General features: G+C 52.5%; 1 protein-coding gene and 1 long non-coding RNA gene across 2 annotated transcripts; one reads left to right on the plus strand and one right to left on the minus strand.

Annotated features, from left to right (window-relative positions):
- Positions 1-2,321: 2,321 nt before the first annotated feature.
- Positions 2,322-14,154, minus strand: KCNK18 (potassium two pore domain channel subfamily K member 18). Its single transcript, XM_084768595.1, has 3 exons — positions 13,237-14,154; positions 10,935-11,063; positions 2,322-4,191 (listed from the first exon to the last, which is right to left on the minus strand). The coding sequence occupies exons 1-3, from the start codon at positions 13,490-13,492 to the stop codon at positions 3,362-3,364; spliced, it is 1,215 nt and encodes a 404-aa protein (XP_084624721.1). The 5' UTR covers positions 13,493-14,154; the 3' UTR covers positions 2,322-3,361.
- Positions 10,960-13,313, plus strand: LOC311589888. Its single transcript, XR_014776677.1, has 4 exons — positions 10,960-11,028; positions 12,043-12,148; positions 12,738-12,832; positions 13,256-13,313. It is a non-coding gene; the product is annotated as an uncharacterized lncRNA (long non-coding RNA).
- Positions 14,155-18,724: the final 4,570 nt, after the last annotated feature.

Here is an 18,724-nt window from a genome sequence, read left to right on the forward strand (position 1 = left end):
GGGTCAGATGACGCCAGGAAGGTGGAACACTCAAGATGGGACTGATGCCCTTATGGGGAGGGGGGGAAGGGAGAGCGAGAGTCACACAAGGTCTCTGCGCATGCGTCAACCAAGAGCGGGCTTCCCCCAAGAGCGGGCTTCCCCCAAGAGCCTTCCCATTCTCTTTGCAGCCTTCAAGCCTCCAGACCCAGGAGAAATCTCATGTGATTAGGTCAGTTGGGAGACTGTTGTGGTGTGCATATGCACTGTCTCCCCCAAGGTCTGTGTGTTGAAAGCTGGACCCCCAGCTGGTGGCACCATGCCGAGGTGACTGGATCCTAAAGGCTGTGACTTCATGGACGAGTGACTTCATAGGCCAGTGTGGCGGCTGCGGGGCGTGCCTGTGAGGGGTTTATCTTGCTCCTGGCTCCTCCTCTCCTCCCTCTGCCCTTGACCTGTTCTCCTCGCTTTTCTGTCACATTTATTCTGTCTCATCACCGTCTGGAAGGTGTGCTAACGACCTTGTCAAACCATGAGCCCAAGTCTTTCCACCTTTAAGTTTTCTTAGCTATTGTCACAGCAATATACAATATAAATACATGGCCCAGAAGACAAGACAGAGAGTAGGGGCCAGGGGCAACAGCCAGTGCTTGGAGCAGGTGCAGAGCCGCTGAGGAGAGGTTTGACATCATGAATTGATATTCTTGAGCCTGGACATGGGAGCCTATTTTCTGGAGTATGCACGTGGAAATATGTTGCTGCCTGTAGGCTGCATGACACAGAAGTAAGAAATGAGGTGAAAGAAGACACACAGACCCAGTTCTTCAGAACCATAAAAACTTTCATTGCTAGCTAACTGGATAAGTGAGCGCTGGGAGTGTAGCTCAGGGGGTAAGGGGCTTGCCTGGCACGAACGAAGCCCTGGGTTTGGTCCTCAGCACTGAGAACCAGGCACAGTGGCAGACTCCTATAATGCCAGCACTTGGGAGGTAGAGGCAGAAGGGTCAAAAGTTCAAGGTCATCCTTGACTATGTGCCAAAACCAAAGGCACCATGGACCAGATGAAATTCTATCTCAAAATAAAGGAGGGCTGATGAGGTGCCTCAGTGGACAAACGTGATGGCCACCAAGCTTGACAATATGAGTTAGGCTCCCGAAACCCACATGATAGAGTAGGGGAACCAACTCCACAAATTATCCTCTGTTAACCCCACACACACCTTGGCACATGCGCATATTGCACAGACAGACAGACAGACAGACAGACAGATAGAGACGGCAGATAACAAGAAAAGAAAGGTGGAAGTTACTAAGGAGTTCACACAGCTGCCACGAAGTTGCTAAAGCTCTGAGGATTCACTCAGTACGTCTTTGCGTGTGCTGACCTGGGTAAATAGCCAGTGTTCGGTGGGTGTCTGTAGAACTTGTAGACACCCGGCACCCTCCAGCCCCATCATGCCCCTTGGAGGGAGCAGCCTTCAGTGAGTTCTGGTTTGAGGGGCTTTGTCACACCCGACCTTAGTAACAGAGCTTGGGGACACATCAGACCACAAAGCCCAAGCACTGGCCTGAAATTTCACCCTGTCTTTTCCCTGGTTCTTGCTCACACCTTGTAGATTCCGTTACCTGAGGTAGGTAGGTCTTCAGGAATTGGAGGAGTTTAGAATTTAATCCCTGTGAGGAAGAGGGAGAAAGATCTGGAAAGAGAAACCCAGGACCCTCCTGAGAAGCTGCCTTTGGCAATGGCTTGAAGGGAAGCCCTTAAAGCCCGGAGACTGTCCCTTCAAACCAGAACCTCACAGCATTTGTGCTCAGCTCCTTCCTGTAGCGCCAGCCACCGCTTACCCAGGGACTCAGTTTGCTAATTGCGGCATTCACCTGAGCTTGCAAGAATCTCTCAAGGAGACAAGATGCAGCCGCCAGGTATTTTCAATCACCTCATCTTTCACTGTCCTCTTCTTGGTCCTCAGAAGCTGGTTGGAGGCAGGTGTGAGTTGGGGTACATTCTACAGGAGGGGACCCAAGAGAGCCTGATGGAGGGGTGGATGGTGAGAAAGGGAGACTAGGGAGGTCACTTCAAAGCCTGCTAATGATCACCTGAGGCCTGCTGGGAAGAGGGAAAGACAGTATCCAGCCCCACCCCAAGCTCTCACACGGGAAGGGCAAAGCAGCCGGAGCCATCTGCCTACCCCACTGTCTACAGATGAAGGCTGCTCTGAAGGCAGAAAGTTATTGTGTAGGTTAAATGCTGATTTCTGTACCCTTTGTGTCTGTTTGCAAGTTTGTTCTGAGAATTTCCTGTCTAAATGTTGTGTAAACTCTGCTCCCCAAGTGTCCCTCTTATACGTCAATAAACCAGCTTACAGCTGATTGGTGAGCAGGAAGAGAATAGGGCGGGACTTCCTGCTGGCCAGTGGCGGGTAGAGTTCCACAGAAGATCAGGAGGGAGGAGCTGGAGCTGAGGAAAACTACGAAGTGCAAGCGTAGCTCGGATGTTTGCTGGGAGTAAGACAAATAGCGTAGAGGGTTAGGAACTGATTCACGCTGCTCAGGTTGTGTTCTGAAGACTTGTAGTATGACGGAGTCTCAGTTATCTGTGTGATAGCGGGTGAAGAAATAAGCTAAGAGAAACAAACGCAGTTTTATAAAAATAACTTCAACGGTGCCCCCTCTTTTGACGTCTCTAGCTGGCCCAGCACATGCTCACACTTTACTGGCCAGACTGTGCACACAGGGAGTAAGTTGCCAGGACATATGGGTGGGGTACCTATCCCATGTCAGCCGCTCCCCGGAAGCTCTGGAATTGTCTCCACTCAGTGGGTACCAATCCATCCCTGTATGTGACAACAGTGACACCAGCTAGTTCCCTCGGGTGGCACCATCCACGACCTAAGCAGTGAGGCAGGTTCTCTCCTAGAATCTGGCCATGAAGATTTCTCCCAGGTGACAACTCGACTTAGTGATGTCAGTAGCTCAGGCTGGGGCAGGTGGTGTCAGGTGCAGCCATGCGGTCATTCAGGGAAATTCAGATTCACTTTGGCTCATCGGAAGCGTCTGGAGCTACTTGGGAATATTTCAGTTTTCCTCAAGGTACAAATGCCAAGAACAAAGGTCATTTTTTTTTCCTCCCTGTCACAAGAAAGCAGTGATGTCATCAGGTTCTTTCGTATTTTTAAATGGCACCTTTCACAAATGCAGACAGGGACAGGAGATTGGACTAGGACCAGTGGAGATGGCTTTTTCCTCTCGTCCTCTGTAACGGGAAGATGTGGCCAGGATTCTGAAGGACGTGGACACTGAGCTCAGATGGTAGATTATCACAGCCCAGGGTCTAACCATACTGTACCAAAACAAGGTGAGGAGCCTGCAGGGCCCATGCCTGTCACAGAGATGCCAGAGCTCCCACCTTTTGGCAAGGCAGCAAGACTTCCCTCTGACATAAAAACAGCATGACGGCTTTGTAGGTGCGCAGGAGCCTGTTCTGCATCAACTTGAAGGCAATGAACACCATCTCCATGCCCACAATGATATAAATGGAGAAGAAGAGGAAGAAGTGGGGGTGAACCAGCGTGATGTCCCCAAACCCGATGGTGGTCAGCGTGACAAAGCAGAAATAGAAAGCGTCCTCGAAGCCCAGCTCCGTCTCCCAGAAGGGGAGGATGGCAGCTGCACAGGAGATGTAGGCCAAGATGACCAGGGCGATGACGGGGAGAGGGATGTCCAGCCTCTCCACCTGCTGGCCCACCTCGTCCAGATTGCTGAGGATGGAACAGGACAGTCGCCCCAGCACCAGCTCGGGACACGAGCTGCTCCTCTCCACCGGCCTCATCACGGGCGGCTGTAGCTTGTTCTGCTTCTCTGCAACTAATCTCTCAAACAGCTCCACACTGCAGCTCGGAGACGCAGGCTCCCTGCTGGGCTGGGCGTCTAGGAGCTGGTCTGGACCAGCATCGATGACGATCTGAGGGATGGCTTCTTCCACTGGTTTGCTGTCTGCCAGCTTCCGGCACGGCAGGCGGGAGGAGCACCGCTTGGAGAGGGCGTGGGGCAGGCAAAGGAGAGCCTGGAACCGACTGTAAGCCCTGGATAAGAGGGTGGCCACGATGTCCCCTATGTCTGTGAGGACCAGGAACATCAGAGGGATTCCAAAGAGAGCATAGAGCATACACAGGAACTTGCCAAGCCTGGTGACAGGGTACATGTGGCCATAACCTGAGAAACAAGACAGAGCCTGGTGTTGGTATCAGTCTCCCACCATCCCCCAGAGGCGCAAACGAGACCTGCTGTTTCTTCTCCTGAACACAAAACTTCACACAGTAAGGAGGAGCAGCCTGAATTAGATGTATATGGCAGGGGAAAGGCCTGAGCTCAGCATGATAAGGCTGCGAGTTCAATCCCCAGGCCTGAAAGTAAATGCGTACACGAATAAATAAATATTAAGCTCAAATCCACTGTGTGTCTGGCTGGGAACCTGGGGGATGTTGGGGGGGGGCTGGGAGCTGGAGGCCTGGGGGCTTAGGAGGCTGGGGGTCCGGGCTGGGCCCGTGTGGTAGCAGGGCTAGTTAATTTGTGTCGTGTTCATTCATTCAGCGAGTGATTACTGAGTGCTCACTGAGAACACATGTGCAACGCTGCTTACAGGATCCAGCCCTCTGAGCTTCCGGTTCAGGGGAAGCAGATGTCAATAAAGTACCCAGCAATGTGACCGTTCTGCATTGAGATGAGGTGCAACCGCAGGAAGGAAGAGAACAAACTATTGTAAATGTGCTTGAGGTGACTGGAGCAGAGAGTGAGAGGGAGAGTTGTCCATTTTCCTTGCGGCTGCGAGAAAACACAGACAAAACCCACTTGGGGAGGAAAGGGCTTGTGTGGCTTACAGGTCACAGGTCGCAGGTCACAGGTCACAGGTCACAGGTCACAGTCCATTGCCAAGAGAAGCCAGAGCAGGAGCCCGAGACAGAAACAGGAACAGAGATCACGGGGAACCCGCTTTCTGGCTCTTTGCCCTGTCTGTGTTCAGCTGCCTTTCTTACATGGGCCAGGCTCAGCTCCTTGCGGATGGCACTGCCCGCAGTGGGCTGGGCCCTCCTACTTCAAATAGTGATCAAGAAAATGCCCCATAGCCACGCCCTCAGGTGTGCCAAGTTGATGACCAAGATTAGCTAGCTCAGGGACCAAAACCGGGCCATTTGCAAAGTTCCCGTAGCAGGTTCACCCACCTGAATAGTTTGCACACTGCACATCTGCCAAGGGTGTGACTGGCCACTGAAATCCAGCTGTGTACTCACCAAACTGTGGGCTCAGGGCCCTGTCTCCCTAGAGAGGATTCTAGAGTTTAACCAGTGTCCTCAGAGTGAAACTGCCACCAAATGTGAGGAATCAGAAGATGCCCACTGTGGTGGTTGAATAGGAATGTCCCTCACAGGCTCCTATATTTGGATGCTTAGTCACCAGGGAGTAGGGCTCTGATAGGATTAAAGGATTCGGAGGTGTGGCCCTGTTGGAGGAAGTGTGTCAATAGGGGTGGAGCTTCAGGTTTCAAAAGCTAACACAAGGCCCAGTCTCTGTCTCTGTCTCTCTGTCTCTCTCTCTGTCTCTGTCTCTCTCCCTCCCTCCCTCCCTCTCCCTCCCTCCCTCTCCCCCCACCCCCACCCCCATCTCTCTCCCTCTCTCTCTCCCTCTCTCTCTCCCTCCCTCTCTTTCCCTCTCACCCCCCTCCATCCCTCTCCCCCCACCCCCCACCCCCATCTCTCTCCCTGCTGCCTGAGGATATGATGTAGAATTCCCTGCTACTTCTCCAGCACAGTATCTGACTGCATGCTGCTGTGATGCTCACGGACTGACCCTCTCAAACTGTAAGCAAACCCACAATTAAATGTTTTCTTTTATAACAGTTGCCTTGATCATGGTGTCTCTTTGCAGCAATAAAACAATGACTAAGGCAGCCAGTGTGGCTAACATACATGGAACAGAGAGGGGCTGGCCAGATGAGGGGTCTAAGGACCTAAAGAAATAAGGGGTACCTCGGACATAGGAGAGGTGCTGTGAGTTGGAACACAGAGCCAGCACGCCTGAACCCTCACAAACAGGCTGACTTTTGAATGAGCTCCCACTCAGAGAAGCTTGTCAGAGTCAAGGAACACAGAGGACAGAAAGTGCTGTGGTGGAGAAGGTGAACTGACCACCTTACTCTGACTCGTGGGCTCTGTGACCTGGGCCAAGGGACTTTATCATCTGTTGCCTCGATTTCCTCAGGTGCAAGAGTGAAGGGCAGCAGCTAACCCCCAAGACCTGGAGCAGGGCCTGGAGTCTCAACTGCTTGGGAGGCTGAGGCAGGAGGATTGGAAGTCAAAGCTGAGTCTGAGCCCCACAGAGCCCTCAGCCCCTAGGGATGTCACGGGCCATGAGCAAGCCCCCTAAGCACCTCATTTTCCAAATAGGGTATAGGCCTCATGTTCTCCTGCACCTCAGGAAGCTAACGACAGGCTCTACAGGAGCAACTGCCTCCGCAGCTCAGCCTCCAGGGTCAGGGCTTAGAGTTAAGTTTATTTCGATTTAAAGAATCAAATCTAATATCGCTTGCACAATCTGCAAAGTGCTTTTCAAAATCAAAATCCCCTGCACAGTAGAACTTCTGGCAATCTCCATTACTGCCCTCATTTAATGGACAATAAACAGATAAGGCTGGTGGCCTGCCTGGGGTCACAGTGCTGCACCCCAACAGAGCCTGAACCTATCTTTCACTCGAAGACCTGTGCCCACGAACATGTCCAGCCCACAGTGGGCTTCATAAGACCCTCTGAATGAGGGGGTGCTTACAGTCAAGAAGGCCTGCTGCTTTCCAGAAAGGAAACCAAGGAGTTGAGTCTCCTCCGAGGGCACCGTGTGCCCCAATTACCGAATGCTGAAATGCAGAACAGAAGACTAACACTTCCTATAATGCATTTGTTATTTCGATACAATCGCTCCACTGCACTTAGCTAAGCACTTAACAGCCCCAGCGTTTCCCTTCTGGATTCCAGAGGGCTGAGCCAGGTAGGAGATGACCATACCTATGGGGATCTCATCAGGGCCAGGTGTTTTTCAGGTGAGTTGGAGAGGCGGGGCTGTTACACCTGGTAGTGATCGCAGGCCTTGCTGACAGACCCCACCGTCCTCCTCCAGCGTGCTGCTGGACACGGGCTTCCTTAATTGACTCATACAGTGGGGAGCGGTTTTGGGCTTTCCTGAGATTTAAAGCAAGCTAATGCATGCTGTCGGTGATTTGAGGCCATGACTCCCACTGGAGACTCCTGTAAGGCTCCTGCGCAAGCCTGGGCCTAGGTTTGGACAGGTAGGGCGGGGCTCATGGGGGCCCTTGGGAGATGGGAGGTTAGGATGTGCAGCTGGCCTGGGAGTCCGTGTGGGTGATGTCCCTGATGTCAGTGTGAGTCAGAGGGGGCAGGGACATGGCCTAGCTGGTGGAGTGTTTGTGTCCCACGCACAAAGCTCTGGGATCTATGCTCACACTGCCTGTCCTCACAGCACTTGGATGTTAGAGACAAGAAGATGACTGAGTGGTTAAGACTAGTGGTTCTCAACCTGTGGGCCGTGACCCCTTTGTGGGCAGAAAGACCCTTTCACTGAGGTGCAGGGGGAGGGGGGGAGCGTCACCTAAAATCATCAGAAAACACTGCTTTTATATTCCAATTCATAAAAGTAGCAACATCACAGTTATGAAGCAGCAACACAGTTACTTTTATGGTTTTATGGTTGGGGGTCACCACAACATGAGGAACTGCATTAAAGGGGTGCAGCTTTAGGGAGGGTGAGGCATTGCCAATGCCATAGTTGATGAGCTAAACATTAATCTGCAGTCCTCACAAGCTCCTCAGCTGTACAGACTCTGTGGGTTCAACACACCTTGACCCGCTGCACTAAAGAGTGCCAGTGAGCCTTGTGGGTGGGGGCAGTGTGAGCCATGCTCCTGTGTCTCACAGGGGGAGGGCAGAGATGTGCGTAGCTTCTTACAATGAACGGGTCAGGTCCCTGTGACAGAATTACCCAGTTATGGTGGTCTTAGGACCTCTGTGAGAACCCATGAGTTAGGTCTGACTAAGTTCTTGAATGGGGAGTGTTGGGGAGACAACCCGGCTTCTTCCCAGCATCTTACTCAGGGTTGTTTCTCCCTTGTACCACACTTTTTTTCACACTCATCCCTGGACTTGGCTTGGGGCTTGGGATAGTTCATCTCAGCGGTTAGTGTGACAAGGTCGCCATGGAAACCAACCTCTGAGCAGGACCAAGCGACTTCCTGGATACCTGAAGAGATTCACTCTAAATGTGGTGGTACATTCTCTGAGGTGGCGTCCCTTACTGAGCAGACGAGGAAGCAAGCTGAACGGCCACATTTGTCGCTCTCTGCTTCCTGACCATGGCTTCCAGGGCACTCGCTGCCTTCTCCTCCTCCTCCTGCCCCCACCAGGATAGGCTGCACCTCCAACCTGTGGTCCCAAACCAACTCTTCCCTAAGTTGCAGCAAAAGACTTAACCAACAGAGGGGGTGATCACCGCCCTGCCTGCCCTGGCCATCCTAGACTCTACACTCCTCACCTGAGGACAGGAACTGTCCCAGCACCTCACTCGTGGGGCCCCTGTGAGAATTAATGGCCGATATTAACCACTTGGCCCTGGAGTGTGTGGCTGTGTTTCCTATGCTTTCTATCTCTTCCCAACATCACCCACCCTACCTGCCTCCAGTCAGACAACCAAGACTGGTTCTGAAAGACCACAGCTAGCAAAAGCTCTCTTGGAGCTTCTGAGCTGTGTGGAGAATATGCGGGGACAGACCCTGATGTCCCGGTGAGCAGCCACTCTCCCTGGCTCTTCTTAACCTGCCCGCCCCCTCACTTAGGAGTACATCCATTGGATATGGGTCACCCAGGGGGTCATCTCCTGCTAAGGCCATGTGGGAGAGGGAAGGAGATGAACAGGAGGCTGTTTATAGAGAACCCAGGGAAGACAGGGGGCAGTTAGTCCATTCCCAAGTTACATGCACCTATGCCTAGACGAGATGTAGACCCTGTGGGCCTCTTGGGACCCACTGGCCACAAGGATGAAGAAAACCCGATGTTCAGTGCCATGGGAGCTGTACACCTGCTCTGAAAAAGTACTGCCACCAGCCTCTTCCTGGTGTGTGTGGGAGGGCAGGGGGGTGACCTAGCCTCCCTTCTTGCAGTGACTGTCCATGGGTTAAGTCAGGTGGTCAGGCAGCTGCTGGAGGTGCTGTGGCTGCCACTAACACATGTGGTCTCAGCCCACCCTTGCAAGTGACCTAGAGGTAAGTCTGTGTAGGGTTGGGGAGCTACAGATCCAGGTATCAGGCTCAGAGGGCCACATCTCTTTAGAGGTCACCCAGTTCTGAGTTCTGGTGGCTAGGCTTCAAAACCGACAGCTGACCGCTACAGCCTGCCACCCTGGAGAGTGAGACGTGGCACTTGATAGCATCTCTGTGGCTCCTGTGGGCCCTGACCCTCCTAGGATGGGAGACTGCTCTCTTGAAGGCCTCTGGCTGGCCAAGAGGGGCAGGGACTAAGCAAGGGGCCATGCTTTTGATGAGAACTCTGACCTAAGAGCGCCTGGCTTGGCCTTCCCGGCAGACCTATGTGCTGCACTGCCAGGTGGAAGCCAGGCTGACTTGCAACCTGCCCTCATCACTAAATTTTTCTCAGAGCTGGCGCGGAGTCCACGTCTCACCTCATATCCCTTGGAGGTTAGTCCCCTGTTACTCAGGATCCTGGCCTCTGTGTGGCCCCTGAGAAGAGGGTGTGTGGCTTTGACAGGGCTCAGGACCGGTCTTCAAATGAATGGACCTTCATAGCAGAGAGGCCATCCTTCCTCAAGCCCCCACCCCTCCCTGTTTCTAAAGGAAGCCTCCTCTGGATGACTGCTAAGTAAGGAATCCCTCCTTATCCTGGGGACATGTCCAGCTCTGTCCTCTCTGCCCTTCCTAGGGCCTTCATATGCTCCAGGCTCCCATAGGGAGGCTCAGGGGTCAGAGCCTGAGCACAGCTTCCTGAGCAGAATACAGAGGGGTCTGCAGCACCTCACAGATGCACAAGGTGAGGGCCCCACCTTAGAAGGAACAGTCCTAGGCTGAGTCCTAAAGTCCATTTGTGGGCACCAATTCCACTCCCTGCCTGCTGAACAGCTGTGCTGAGGCCATAGGGGTCTCCTGCAGGCTGAGCCATCAGGTTTTTCCCTGTTGGAATTTTGTTGGACAAGGCCCCTGTCCCTAGGATAAGAAGCCTTTGGAGCACCATGATCTGGCCTCAACCTGCACCCTCTCCCCCCCTTAGTCTTCACTCCAGATGTCACCTCCTTACAGCCCCATGCATTTATTTGTTCTCAGGCTTTTGGTTGCACCATGTGGCATCTGGGATGTCCTCATCACTGCCACCTACCCCTCTCTGCCTTCCCACCTGGGAACTCCAGCAGGCTCAACAGAATGCCACTCTAAGAGTCTCATGGTTGGATGCCCCCACCCGAGGCTGACACAGCTGCCCCTATTCTGTATTTTCAGGATCCTCTGAATACATCTCTGTCATGCGCAGATCACGTATCTGCCCTGCTCACAGATGGTCAAGCCATGCATCGTGGGCCAACTGCTTCCTGCATGGCCAGTCAAGGCTACAAGAAGGATCACAGTCTGGCCTGTTGCTCACCGGGTCCTTGCCCAGGTGTGAGGCTGCACCCACCTGAAGAAGGAAGAGTGTGTTTTTTCTAGTTTGCCTCCCACCCCTAGGGCCTATGGGCCAGTAGCAGCCCTTCTTGCTGCTGGACCGGTCTACCTCTGGCCTAGGAAATCTCCCAAGGCAGGCACAGCACCACCGAAAGGGGGTCCCAGCACACCTGCTGGCAGGTGCCTCCCGGGGGGCCAAGCTGTCCTCTGCAGCAGGACAAGCGCTCACACTTACCCACTGTGCTGAACACCGTGCAGCAGAAGAAGAGAGCACTCAGGAAGGACCAGTCCTCGGGCGCCCGGAACCACTGGGGCTTCACCCGCTGCAGGTGCTCACACAGGTCCTTCCTCCTGCCTTCCACCACTGGGGAGAAACCAGAGTGATGAGTGGAGGGCTCTACCTGTCCAGACAGTCCCGCCCAGTGAGAGCATGGGGGGGGGGTGGCAGCACAGCCCCACCTACCCACATGGTCCTGGCAACTCTCCAGCCCTTCCACGGGGCCTGGGTATGACCTGAGCTCAGCAGCCTTGGGGGGTGGGGGTGGGGGGGGGCTCCTTCCTTCTTTCCTTCCACAGTCCCAAACTAATATTTGGAGAGACAGACAGACAAGCCCAGGCTGACTGCCAATGCTATAATAACCAAAGACAACCTTGAGGTGCTGATCTTCCTGAGTCCACCTCCCAAGTGTTGCTGTTACAGGCACGGGCCATCGCAGCTGGTTTCCGTGGCGGTGGGGATTGAATCTGCGGCTTGCTAGCCGAGCACTCCACTGAGCTGCAGCATCAGCCCTTTGAAGGATTTCTTAATAGCTGAACCATTCCTTTCATGATTCATTTTCTTTGTTTTGTATTGTTTGGGTCTTTCGGGTTTTTTGTTATTTTACCAGACACGGTCTTGCTACCATGGCCTTGGTTGGCCTAGAGTTTGCTACCTAGGACAGGCTGGCTTCAGACTGTCCTCCCATCTTTGCCACTGGGTCCTCAGATTATAGTCACGCACCACCATGTCCAGCCTTCTTTATTCATTTTAAAGAGGAATAAAAGCCTCCGCCGTCTCTCTTGTGGAATTCTAAACTGGAAGCAAAGGGCTTTCAGCAAATCAGTGCACTGGCTCCCACAAGGCTTGATGAGCACGCTGTGCTGCCAGCTTCAGCCTCAGGCTGTCTCTCGGGATGGGAAGCCTTGGTCCCTGGGCTAACAGGATGGCACAGAGCCTGAGCCACAGGGAAGTCATCACTCATTTGAATTGAATGGCACCAGCCTGGGAATCCAGACTCTGGCATCTAGGCTCACCTTGACTGCCTTTAGCTGCTTTCTGAGCCTCAGTTTCCCCATTTGCACAGGAGTGTGGTCAGATGGAAAGAAGCTCAGACTCTGAGGTGCAGGCGCCTGGAATAGAATTCCTGCCTTGTTTTCCTGCTATGTGAATGAGAGAATTCTTTACGGAAGGTAAGGGGAGCTGGGGAGGACCGAGTGAGAAAACCTAAGATGGGACTCTTGTTGGTACTCGGCTCCCCCGCCCCCCCAGCTCCACGACTGCATGCTGTACAGTGTTCCTGGCCCTGTTACAAAGAAGGTCTCCAGCTCAGCGTTGGAGCTCCTGATTGAGTGGATCTGGGAAAAGGCTTGGAGATGTGCACTTTGGACAGATTCCCTGGCTGAGCCTGAGGGGTGGGCTGGTTCAGGGAGCCCTGCACTTGCTGGAGATTCAAGGCTTACGTCTCAGCAACACACCTCAAGCATGCCTGGCCACTGAGCAGAACTGTTGATGTGACACAGATGCAAGAGAGGGTGCCCTCCACTGAGCAGGACTCTGCCTCCCTTGACCAGCTTCCACTCAGTCCCAGCTGATGGGACCATGTCCCCAGCTGGGGAGCGGCACCACGCAGGGGCCCGTGCAGGAGCATGAGCAGAGGGAGGCAGCCTCCATCACTCTTCTTCCCCTGGCTGAGGAGCCAGTTTTCTGTTTACCTTTTACTTTCTCTTGTTCTGGTAACTGTATCTTTCATCCCTTGCTCTGTTGATTATCCCTTTTCAGGACCAAAGGAAGGGATGGAACACCAGTGGCAGGAGGTAAGGATGCCTGTGGAGTGTCTCCTGCCTCTCAGCTCTGCTTTAAAAGGGTCCCAGTAGGTGAGTCCCCTTCTCTCTGGGAAAATAACAAGGGCCCTGCTGCCACAGATCACACAGGCTAAGCTAAAACAACAGCCTGGCCGGTGCCATTCCCAAGCGCTGACCGACACCCACCCCAAGCCCACTATATCCCTCCCCTAAGCCCTGGGGGCCGGGTGGGGCTGATGGGAGCTCGAGGCAAGGGGAAAGCTGGGCCTTAAGAGTGCCTGCTTATGGCTCTTAACTTTCCCCACTGCACCCCTGGGAGGGCATCTGCTCATCTCCCCACTGCCCGCCCCCCCCCCAAGAGGAGACTCATTTGCCCAAATTCTCTCAGGAGTGGAGGCCGTACAGGCAAGTTGCTCACAGAGTCCTGCCACAGCACCTGCAAGAGAGCAACTACTCCTCGGCACCTACCTACCTACCTGTCCTGTTGCATTTCAGGATGCTGCACAGCTTGTCCAGGAACTTCTTCAACTCGGGATTCTCCTCCGCCTCTGGGTCAGGGCGGCCCTCGACGGCAGAGAAGAGAGCAGCGCCCGCGAGCGCGTAGGTCACCAGGCAGCAGAGGAAGCAGAGGCCGGGCAGAAGCTTACCCAGGGCTTCAGGGCAGCATGCCGGGGCCTTCCCCAGGGCCTCGCGGCAGCATCTCCTGGCCTCAGGTGGCTCCTCAGCCTCCATGGTCTTGGAACAGCTCAGGGAAGGCCAGGAGGAATGTGTAAAGGAGGCTGGAGCATCCAGCCTGGGCCTGGAGGAGGAAGGTGGGAGTGGCCGGAGAATGGCCAGGCTCCAGCCCTAAGTGGATGGTTCGTGAGCGTCCCAGAGGACCGGGAAAGCAGCCGGAACCCATCAAGTTCGGCTCATCCAAACAACTAGGATGGCGCCCCTGCTAGCGCCCCAAATTGCTATTGATCCACCTGACCAGCGCCAGAGTTGCTGGTGGGGGCTTTAGGAGGACTTCGCGCGGACTGTTCTGTGCTTTGCGCTGCCTTTCCCGTTCTGAAACTGCAGCTCTGGCTTCCAGGTACCAAATCTGATATTCAGTTCTTAGTCAAAGGACTCTCCTTTCTGAACGCTGTTCTGACACTTCTCGGCCTGGCGACCCTAGACTTTTGGGCAAGAATAAGAATTCGGGCAGCCATTGGCTCACTGCTTCCAAAATGCTGGAATCTGTGTGGGTCTCCCACTGGCCTGAATCTTGCCAAATAGGCTAGGCTGGCGGGTCTGGAAACCCCAGAGATTGGCCTGTCTCTGTCTCCCCAGTAATGGGGTTATAAGCAGGCACCAGCATGCCCAGTCTTTTTTTTTTTTTTTTTTTTAATGATGATTCTGAGGATTGAACCCAGGGTTGCAAGGCAAGTGCTTTACCAACTGAGTCATCTACCTAGCCTAAACTTTCTACTTACTCAGTGTTTTTCCTCCTCTAGAGGGGTTTTGTTGACAAAAGTGCCAGTAAAACAGAACTAAGCCCTGGGGCAGCTCAGACCAATGGGTTGCCTCACTCTGGGCAGATACAGTGTGGACATACCATGGAAAAAGTCAGCAGTGCTTCCACAGCCAAAAACACATCTTTGTAATGCAGTGATAGTGGAGTGGAGTGGATTGGTTCTAATTGTCCTCCTGAATTCTCCACTGGGGGACTCTGTCTTTTGTGCAGAGTGGCTATTGCTGCCTGGAAAACAGAGCATCTGTGATTGTCCACGTGAGGCTTCCACTAGGCCCCTCACATTTCGGGGGCTCTGGCAGCTGCTGAGGAGGGGGACTTTTCTTGGCTGATGTAGCTGCTGGTGAGGGTCCTGTGCACCTCGGACTTGGGTAGAACTGTTTCTCTGATGAGTCGCTACTCGTTCTATCTCTGGTGACCTCTTGGCTTGACAACCCAAGCCCCCATCCCCAAGCCCACGTAGGAAATAGGACTTACTTCTTTGACTCCCACATGGGTGCTGTGATGTACACACACACACACACCACTAATGAATACATCTAAATATTTTTTAATAAATAAACTCCTAGGGCTGGAGAGAGCTGATAGTTCATCAGTTAAGAGCACCGGCTGCTCTTCCTGGGCACCTGGGTTTGAGTCTCACATGGTGACTCACAGCTGTCTCTAATTTCAAGGGATCCAACAAATCTTCCAGCCTCCCCAGGAACTATATGTACACAGCACACAGACTCGCATGCAGGCAAAGAACCCGCATACACAAAACAATTTTTAAAAAATTGTTAAAAAGAGAGAGAGAGAGAGAGAGAGAGAGAGAGAGAGAGAGAGAGAGAGAGAAGGTCCTTACAGCTTATTAATTCTCAGTAAAGTAATTGGTCCCTTCATGTAAAGCTGTGAAGAACTAACTCAGCAGCTGGTGGTGATGCCATACGAGGTGCCGCCACAAGGGGACACTGTCAGCAGATACTGAGAGACACCCTGACTGTGGCTCTCTAGCTCTACAATTGTGAGAAATCAATCTGTGCTCTTTATAAAGTCCCCAGTGTGTGGCTTTTGATATAGTATCACGAATGGCCCACGACAGGAGCAAGTGCAGGTTGCCCTGAAGATACTGGCCACCATATCCTTCTGTACTCTCCTCTCCGGTCCCCTCCCCTCCCCCAACGTACACATTCAGGGGCCAAGCTGCTCAGGCACAAATAACCCACCGATTCTTTTAAAAAAACAACAAGAAGCCAATTACACGCCTACATTAAACGTGGCATTGATTCCTAAAGATCAAATTGCTGTGTTGCAATCAAGTTGTACAGCCAACTTTATATTTGTACGCTATAGGTTTACTCGCTGCGGGGGAGAGTGCTGAGATTGAAGGGAGAAAGCCTTAATATAAAAGGTCAGTAGGGCGAGGGCGGAAGTGAAAGCCAGACCTCCATGGCTCGCTCATTTGACCCAACCTACCCACACGTGCAGCCTCCCGAGAACTACTTCTTGCTTAAATTTCTACCTCTGGGGCCCTTTGACTCTGCCCTGGTGAGAGGTCACATGTGGCCTGCCACAAGATTAACAAAATAAAGACAGTCCTTTCAGAAAAGACAGACATGCAAGACCATAGCTCAGCTGGCAGAGAACTCACTGCCTGGCACGAATGAAGCTGAGGGTCCCGCTCTCAGCCTTGCAGACGCCCGGCGTCCCGGCGCGTGCTCATAACCCGGCCATGTGAGGTGGGCAAAGAATGGACGTCCAAGGTCATGCCTAGCTCCCTCTCGAGGTAACTAGGTAGCCAGGAGGGACAACAGGAGACCCTGTACAATTAGCAAGTATATAAATAACATGTAAAAGACACACATACCCCCTTCCAGAGAGACAGACTAAGGCGGTCATGACAACCTTTCCACACAAAGAGTACCAACCAATTCTTCACCTAGACCAGTGTGCTAGGTGGGAAAAGTGGACCAAAATGCACACACTGGCGTGGTACTCAGAGAAGGATGTTTGGATATGAAACATGCCCATAAGCTCATGTGTCTGAGCACTTGATCAGTGGCTTGTGGCGCAATTAGGTGCAGCCTTGCTGGAGGAAGTACCAAGTACCACACCGGGGTTCATGGCCTCACTCCCCTGCCTGCTCTGCTCTGCTTCCTGAGTGTGGATGCCATGCTGTCATCTGTCTGCTCCCGCCACCACGTCTTCCCTGCCCTGGTGGGTGATGGACTCTGCCAATCTGGAACTGTGAGCCCGAATGAGACCATTCTCTTTTGTGTTGTTTACGTCACAGCGACAGAGGGAAAAGATGTAACAGACACACACAGATCTGTCAGGAAGCATGAGGCTCAGAGAAACATGGTTGGGAGTGCAGAGTGTCGCTCGCTCCCTGGGGTAAGGCCTGGGGTCTCTAGGCCCGAAAGCTGGAGTTCTGGTATCTCAGAGTTCTGATGCTGAGGAGCATGCTTGTCCCAGCACAAACCGAGCACAAATCCTCCCTTCTTCTACGTTCTTAACCTATGTTTCAATGGATTGGATGGCGTTCACCCATTTTGGTGAAAGTGTATGCTTTATTCAGGCTGAAAATGGAAATATGGATAGGCCCTCCCCAAGCCATCATGGAAATGATATTGTACTGGTTCCCTTGGCATCCCAGGGAGGTGAGGGTACCACATTAGCCAGCACTGTGCTTGTGAGACAGCCCAGGCAATGAGTGCTTGCCCTGTAAACAGAAAGGCCTGAGATTCATTCCCCAGAGCCCACTGTTTTCCCAGAAAGGTGTAGACTTTATCCACCCCTTCTGGTGTGCTTTTTATCTCTTCCTGGCCTGAGTGAAGCAATGCATGTAGAAAGGGACAGCCAGGAAGCCTGAGGAGGGATCAGGTGATTGATTGATACCCGCTGGGGGATCAGGCGATTGATACCCGCTGAAGCCTGGTTGAGATGCTCATTCTAGTTTTGTTTTTTTTTTTTGAAAGTAGATTCTAGGCAGGTGGTGTCAGTACGTGTCTTTACCCCCAGCACTCAGGAAGCAGAGGCAGGTGGATCTCTGAGTTCCAGGACAACCTGGTCTACACAGCAAATTCCAGGACAGCTATGGCTACACAGAGGAACCCTGTCTTAAACCCCCTACCCAAACACACATAAACACTCACATACATACACACGCGTGCGCGCTCACACACACACGTGTGCGCACAATTAGCCATCATCATGGCGACTTAACAGGAATGGACACCTGTTGGTCTCTGGCTGCCACATTGTATTGATGGTTCTGTCTTGTTGCTCTACACAGTCCAGGGCTTGCAAAGTGAGGCCCTTGTTAGACGTGGACACTCTGTGGCCCACACAAGAGTGGTTGAATTGAAAAAGCTAGCAAAAAACAATTGCCTGGTGGCATTGTCCTCACCTGCACAGATGACTTTGTAGTCCCTGTAGCTGCGTCTTTGTCCCAGCCGCGGAGGAAGGAACCACGTAGATGTGCTTGGTAATAGACTTTCATAAGCCTGTGGGGTGGAAACTGAGCACACGCCTTCCCACGCATTTGAGAATCACTTGCTGACAGACACACTCAGCCACAGGGCCCACCAGGAAATGCATGTCCAGCAGGTGCCTGATTTTAAGGGCACCAGTAACTGTGCCTCAGCGAGGGAGCTGGGATAGCCCAAGGCTGCTTCTCTTTTAAGGTGTTTTGTCAGATATTTTATCACAGCCACAGTAAAAGAAATTAAGACAGACACTTTAGAAATTTTGTTTTTCTAAAAATTAAGCCTGCAATTCAGAAACCATACTCTATTGATATTTATGCAAACAAGTTGAAAACTTATATCCACACAGAATCATATAAACAGGTTGATTAGGGGCCTGAAAGATAGGTCATTGCGTCAAGGCCCTTGCCACCAGGCCCGACCACTTGAGTTCAATGCTCAGGGCCCCACGTTACTGAAGGGGTGAACTGTCCCCAAAAGTTTTCTTCTGATGCCCCACATATGCTATGGCACACAGGCACACTTAAACATGTGCACGTATATGCAAATAATAGATATTTTTTTAAAATACAGAGATGCTTACAACAACTTTACATAATTGCTAGCACTTGAAAATGACCAGGAAGTCCTTCAGTAGGTGAATGAATGAATAAATCTTGGTACGTCCAGGTTAGTAGAATATTAGTTAGCACCAGAACACTAACAACCTTCACCACAACATGTTATCAGCTGGTCTGAAAGGCTACCTGACCCCACCAGCTGACACTCCAGAAAAGGTAACATTGCAGAATCAGAAGAAAAACAGTGGTTTCTAGAGCTAAGAGGGGCGAGGGGAATGTGTGGGTAAAGCACAGAGGGGTTTTTAATATATCTTAATTGTAAGTCTGTGTGTGGACATGTGCATGTGTGCGCAGCCACCAAGGAGGCCAGAAGAAGCTGCTGGATCCTTAGAAACCACCAAGCCAACTCTCTAGCCTAGAGCACAGAATTTTGTTTTATTCT

Source organism: Acomys minous, assembly GCF_964271855.1.
Source record: "Acomys minous genome assembly, chromosome: 2".
Classification (NCBI taxonomy): Eukaryota; Metazoa; Chordata; class Mammalia; order Rodentia; family Muridae; genus Acomys; species Acomys minous.